Source organism: Oncorhynchus mykiss, chromosome 28, assembly GCF_057628025.1.
Source record: "Oncorhynchus mykiss isolate SJ-2025 chromosome 28, ASM5762802v1, whole genome shotgun sequence".
In the NCBI taxonomy this organism is placed as follows: Eukaryota; Metazoa; Chordata; class Actinopteri; order Salmoniformes; family Salmonidae; genus Oncorhynchus; species Oncorhynchus mykiss.
The window spans coordinates 37390839-37398028 of record NC_143049.1 but is presented as its reverse complement, the minus strand read 5'-3'; the positions used below and the strand labels follow the sequence as shown (position 1 = coordinate 37398028).

The window sequence follows — 7190 nt, the reverse complement described above, 5'->3', positions numbered from 1 at the left end:
AAAATAGGCAGAGTCAGTGGTTCCCAACCTGTTCCGTTCCTGGCACCACCAAATCACTGACAAAACCTCTTGACAGCTATTCGCGGAGTCGCGGAATGTTTTTAGCAGGAAAACTTGGCGATCAAATTTGGGTCCATTTTAGCAGTGAATGTAAGACATTAAAGGCGTATTATTAAAAATAATTTGTACTGTGCAACGTAATGTAAAATGTATTTAATACCATTAATTAAAATCCCCAACTGTTATTAATTTAGGGGAAAAAAAAGCTGATTAGGCAAACGTGAAAAGTGAAATGACAAAACATGTTTATAAGTAGGCCTACCAGCCTATTATTCCACTTTGTCAAAAAATAATGCACCGTGTGGATAATCTATATTCATACAAGGGAAGGAAAGTTGCCACCCTTTCTCAGGAAAACGAAAGTTATCAGAATGTACAGTACAACATGTCCATATCTTCGATAGACTTTCAGTATTGACACAGACAGAGTTTTGACAGCGTGAAGAAGAGTCGACAAAACGGTAAGACGATGCTTATTGGGTGACAATCGAACAAATTAACATGTAAAAGGTGAATGTATCTTTCTGTATGTTTCAATATTATTGGGCAAAATATTTAAATTGTTTTGTGTTTTGTCGAAATTATGTTAAAGTTGTGGCGCAGCAGGTGTTAACATGACTCGTTGATTATCTTGGGGGTAAAACTGATGATCAAAAACAAATCCTTGTTCACAAGTAGTCTAGTTTGGTCAAATCCTCGTTGTCTCGATAGAAAAGTGAGAAACTGTTTTATACAGTTTTGCAGGTCATATAAATGAATTCCAAATCACAGTTACCTCAATATTCATTGTAAGTAGTTTTTCATAGGCTAACTAGAGCGGTAGCCTACTTTGGAAAGCCATGAGCCCAACCATATCTTTCGATGAGGCGTTGGCTAATTGAAAGTGAAAGCATGCTGATCAGGCTGCTGAATCATATGAATGGTTTGTAATGATGGCGTGTTTTTGATTGCAAACAGATCGGCTACATCAAGATGAAGTGTCCTGGCTGTGGTCACCAAGTGGAAAAATCGTCAAAATTTTGCAGTGAATGCGGATTGAGGTTAGCTCCTCAAATTTGCACCACAGGTAATATATATATACATTTGTTTTAAATTACTATTAAATTACTATAAATTACTATCAAGTATGTAATATATGAATGGCGGGGAATAAAGCTATCATATTTGGATGCTTACACTTAGCCCAAAATGTCCGTTGCTCTTTAAGGTCCAAGGACTGACTATATGTTATTTTCAGGGGTAGACTGGCTCTGGCAGCCAAATAGAGCACCACAGTATGAGTCATAATACCCATAAAACCTAGCGGTCAAACAGGGAAATGGCTCCAATCATTTTCCACCATTCATTTTTCCCAAGAGGGATTTTAGAAACACCAAACATAAGGGCTGTTTTTCATGAAGGCATACCCTGGTGTGACTATTTGATAGTGTGTAAATCTCTCACGGACAAGATGGCTTTTATCAATATATTTGCCTGTATTTAGCCCCAACAAATGAAATGCTAATTAGCTGCTAATGTGGCTATCATAAAGAACTACAAATGCCATGATGATCTGGACGAGACTGCCGAACTGCGGTAAAGGTAAGAATGTCTGGATTAACTATCTAATGTTTGCTAAATGTAATAATGAAGAAATTGGCTACATTTCTTTACATTTACAATTCTGTGAACTGTCTTGGGATATATTGATAAACGTCACCGTTTTTCCGAAAGAGATTTACATGTTTATCAAAACGGCATGCCAATGTTAGCCGACATGAAACAGAGCCCTTTTAAGTGTTATTAAAATCCAACATGGGAAAAGTGAATGGTGTAAAAACGATTGGAACCATTTCGCTGTTTATATGCTCGCTGATTCCGTCTGCATTTTTTTTCCTATGACAACTGAGAAACTCGGGGCAGGATCAACTAGGGTATCACGTTAGCACCCACGTGCTGGGGTTGAGGATGGATGGAATGAAAGATTTGGGACAAGTAAATCGGGAAATGTAAACATGTCCAAGTTGTTAAGAATTTAGAAGTTGTGTAGTGTATGCCCAGTATTAGACTATGCCTTATGACAGGCTAGATTAACTAGATGTTATGCAACCGCACCATTTTAGTAGGCTCAACCTGGACTCAGGGGTAGATGTAACATAGTAAACGTAAAATGGGATGAAATGAAATGATACGTTATGTTTCATATGGTGTGTATTAATTTACGGCTGTCCATCATCCATTTCATATGATATGTTACAAATTGCAATTCTTGCAATACCTTATGAATTTGCTAAACGTATGATATGTTATGAATTCCCAATTTGTTGTAGCTAACATTAGCTAGGTGGCTAATGCAAAAATTAGCTAAGTGGCTAACATTAGGTAGGTGGCTAACGTTAGCTAAGCAAGGGGTTCGGGTTAGGGGTTCAGGTTATGTTTAGGGGAAGAGTTACCAAACATGCTAAGTAGTTGCAAAGTAGTTAAAAAGTAGTTCCAAAGTTACTTATTAGCTAAAATGCTAAAGTTGTCCATGATGAGATTCAAACGTGCAACCTTTGGTTTGCTAGACCCTACTAGATTTTGCCTTAAGTAAACGTCTGTCTTATGTAACCATAGCAAACGTAACGTAACATACCAATTTGAGTCGTCAGATTTACATTTACTATATTACGTCTAGTCTATGAGACCAGGCTGGTAGGCTAGGTTAATTATTGTTGTTTTATTATACTGAACAAAAATATAAACGCAACATGCAACAATTTCAAAGATTTTACTGAGTTACAGTTCATATAAGTCAATTGAAATAAATTCATTAGGCCCTAATCCATGGATTTCACATAACTGGGAATACAGATATGCATCTGTTGGTCACATACTTTTAAAAAAAGGTATGGGCGTGGATCAGAAAACCAGTCAGTATCTGGTGTGACCACCATTTGCCTAATGCAGTGCAACATATCTCCTTCGCATAGAGTTGATCAGGCTGTTGCTTGTGGCCTGTGGAATAATGTCCCACTCGGCTTCAATGGCTATGTGAAGTTGCTGGATTTTGGCGGGGAACTGGAACTGTGGTACACGTCGATCCAGAGCATTCCAAACATGCTCAATGTGTGACATGTCTGGTGAGTTTGAAGGCCATGGAAAAACTGGGACATTTTCAGCTTCCAGGAATTGTGTACAGATTCTTGCGACATGGGGCCGTGCCCTACCATGCTGAAACATGAGGCGGTGGATGAATGACACGACAATGGGCCTCAGGATCTCATCACGGTATCTCTGCATTCAAATTGCCATCGATAAAATGCAATTGTGTTCGTTGTCCATAGCTTATGCCTACCATAAACCCCACTGCCACCATGGGGCACTGTGTTCGCAACGTTAACATCAGCAAACCGCTCGCCCACCCAATACGTGGTCTGCAGTTTTGAGGCCGGTTGGACGTACTGCCAAATTCCTTTAGTAAGCATGTGGCATTGTGTTGTGTGAGAGAACTGCACATTTTAGATTGGCCTTTTATTGTCCCCAGCACAAGGTGCACATGTGTATTGATCATGCTGTTTAATCAGCTTCTTGATATGCCACACCTGTCAGGTGCCACACCTGTCAGGTCGGATTATCTTGGTAAGGGAGAAATGTTCACTAACAGATGTACACAAATTTGTGCACAACATTTGAGAGAAATACATTTTTTGTGCATATGAAACATTTCTGGGATCTTTTATTTCAGCTCATGAAACATGGGTCCAACACTTTACGTGTTGCGATTTATATTTTGTAGAATGTTATTCTATTTAAAATGCTGAATTTAAAACCGCATACTCCGTACAGCAAGGGTTCTCAAAGTGTGGTCCGTACTTTAAGGGATCCAAGGCCAGATTAATAATATATATATGAAATAATTGACAAAATATTTTTTACATTTTAATTTCAGAAGTAAATATTACTAACAACTAATGATTAAACACATTTTGGCCAAGGTATTCGTGGAATAAATATAGAGGGTGTATTAAAATACAATGTAATATTTGTCTACAATGTATGTTCTTAACCCTGGGCAAAACATGGGCCTGGGAGGCTCACAGGCACAACCCAAAGGCACAACGTTGCAAGACTTCCGGGGACGCTTTTGAAACAGAGCAAGCAGACCAGGGGACACTAGACCAGGGGACGCTTGACCAGGGGACGCTTGACCAGGTGATGCTTGACCAGGGGACGCTTGTGAAACAGACCAGGGGACACTAGACCAGGGGACGCTTGTGAAACAGACCAGGGGACACTAGACCAGGGGACGCTTGTGAAACAGACCAGGGGACACTAGACCAGGGGACACTTGTGAAACAGACCAGGGGACACTAGACCAGGGGACGCTTGTGAAACAGACCAGGGGACACTAGACCAGGGGACGCTTGTGAAACAGACCAGGGGACACTAGACCAGGGGACGCTTGTGAAACAGACCAGGGGACACTAGACCAGGGGACGCTTGTGAAACAAACCAGGGGACACTAGACCAGGGGACGCTTGTGAAACAGACCAGGGGACACTAGACCAGGGGACGCTTGTGAAACAGACCAGGCCTTGATTTGAGGTTTGAGAAGTAAATGAGAGATGAGAAACATTATTCCATAGTTGTACATTTTCTCAAAATCTTAAGGTGTTAAGTAGTCGAACATGTTATTACTCCAACCTCATGAAAGTGACAAACTGACACGTTTTCATTTTAGTCAAAAAATAATTTATATCGAGTGCCTTTGATTTGACGGCGTGTACAATTTCTCTGCCAAATGACAAAACCTAACGAATTGCAGGAAATTAGCTTGAAAACGACCTCATTTTCTCCCCAATGCCAAGAGGCAGGGCTTCAAAACGTTCTTTCCCAAATCCCTGAGACATGGTTCATCTGGCTAAGCACTGCAGAAGTCATAGTAAAACTCCTTGTGGTCAATATTTATCTCACTTGAGTTTTGTTCCTATTATGAGAGGGGGTTAATTTCCTATCACAAAAAAAGGGTCCCGGCCCCCACAAGTTTGAGCAGGTCCTGCGCCAGAGCAAATCAGTTGGTCAGGCATTTAAACTCCATGGTCGGGCCCCAGCCTCCTTTTAAGGAGATGTAAAAATACAATTCATACAAATGGGTTGGGGTTGGAATTCAAATTTCAATTGTTATAGAGCATTTAAAACCTGTAATCACATAATACATAACCAGGACCATGTTTTATGTGTTGACGTGGACTGTTGACGATCACTAGGCTTCCTCATTAACCCTACATTGATCTCTTAACTCCAGCGCCGTGATATTTGCATCATGCATGGCCTACTGCATGAAATAGCGAAATACAGTAAGATTTCAATGAAATTCGAATGCTTTTACTAACAACACTCCTCTAAGCTGTTCATATTGATATCTCTTTATAATAGGCTAATGCACATCTTTGTTCGCATTTGCAGACCAAGGCTAGATGAATTCAGACAGTAATTAAATAGATTGGGAAGCATCCAATATAGAATTGCCTCTATACATCTTCCTACTTCACAAAATGTTAAAAAAAAATAACAGGCCCGTTTTTACCACATTCTTGCTGACTGTCAAGTCTACTTCCTCTCCCCCTCTGGCGTTCGTTATCACCAGTTTACTTATTATTACACCCAGTATTAGTTCAGTTTGTGTTTCATGTTTATACGCTACTCATGTCTGTTATATTGTTCGATGTTCCGTTTATTATTGAACTCAACACCTGCACTTGCTTTCCAACTCCCAGCGTATACATTACAGAATACTGCCTCAACAAATGGAAGCAACTTGGATTAATTGTTTTCTTTCTGGTGACGTCGGGTCCAAGGGCCACTATCGCAGCACCGGGGATGCCTCAGCTGGCTCGTCAGGCTTCCCATACCTCAGCTGGCTCGTCAGCCTTCCCGTACCTCAGCTGGCTCGTCAGGCTTCCCGTACCTCAGCTGGCTCGTCAGGCTTCCCGTACCTCAGCTGGCTCGTCAGACTTACATTGTCAAAGCTACCGGGAATGCCTCAGCCATCTCGTCAGTTTCTCATGCCTCGGTTGGCTCGTCAGGCTTCCATTGTCGAAGCTACTGGGAATGCCTCAGCAGGCTCCCGCGCCTCAGCCGGCTCAACAGGCTCCCGCGTCTCTGCCTGCTCGACAGGCTCCCGCGTCTCTGCCTGCTCGACAGGCTGCCGCGCCTCTGCCGGCTCGAGGCGACCTGCCTGGTCCTCGGGACTGTTCCTCTGGTCGGCGCCCTGCGGCTGGAGCCGTCACGTCTACTCCCGCTCCCCCTCTCCGCCGGTCGAGGTCACCAGTTGAATCATTATTACGCACACCTGCCACCATCGTTACGCGCACCTGCGCCACATGAGACTCACCTGGACTCCATCACTTCTATGATTACCTCTCCTATATCTGTCACTCCTTTTGGTTCTTTCCGCAGGCAGTATTAGTTCAGTTTCATGTTTATACTCTACTCTTGTTTTGTTATATTGTTCGATGTTCCGTTTATTAAACTCACCATCTGCACTCGCTTTCCGACTCCCAGCGTATACGGTACACCGACATAAGGCTTTTATACCTCCCATGTGCATGCCTCCCATGTGCATGCCTCCCATGTGCATATCTCCCATGTGCATACCTCCCATGTGCATATCTCCCATGTGCATACCTCCCATGTGCATATCTCCCATGTGCATACCTCCCATGTGCATATCTCCCATGTGCATACCTCCCATGTGCATATCTCCCATGTGCATACCTCCCATGTGCATATCTCCCATGTGCATGCCTCCCATGTGCATATCTCCCATGTGCATGCCTCCCATGTGCATATCTCCCATGTGCATGCCTCCCATGTGCATGCCTCCCATGTGCATATCTCCCATGTGCATGCCTCCCATGTGCATGCCTCCCATGTGCATGCCTCCCATGTGCATGCCTCCCATGTGCATATCTCCCATGTGCATACCTCCCATGTGCATGCCTCCCATGTGCATACCTCCCATGTGCATGCCTCCCATGTGCATACCTCCCATGTGCATGCCTCCCATGTGCATATCTCCCATGTGCATACCTCCCATGTGCATGCCTCCCATGTGCATATCTCCCATGTGCATACCTCCCATGTGCATGCCTCCCATGTGCATGCCT

The 7190-nt window shown here is 42.9% G+C and overlaps 1 protein-coding gene across 2 annotated transcripts in view; it reads left to right on the top strand.

The window, feature by feature from the left end:
* LOC110508243 (E3 ubiquitin-protein ligase rnf213-alpha) overlaps positions 1-7190 on the top strand; it is a 63382-nt gene continuing 56192 nt past the window's right edge. The window contains exons 1-2 of one of the 2 annotated variants that reach the window (XM_090225261.1): positions 1-521; positions 1018-1126. In XM_090225261.1, coding sequence (XP_090081387.1) covers positions 1033-1126 — 94 coding nt within the window. In that variant the 5' untranslated portion in view covers positions 1-521; positions 1018-1032. Of the gene's footprint in view, positions 522-1017; positions 1127-1481; positions 1642-7190 lie in introns of those variants that run through there. The other variant, XM_090225262.1, reaches the window with a different exon arrangement.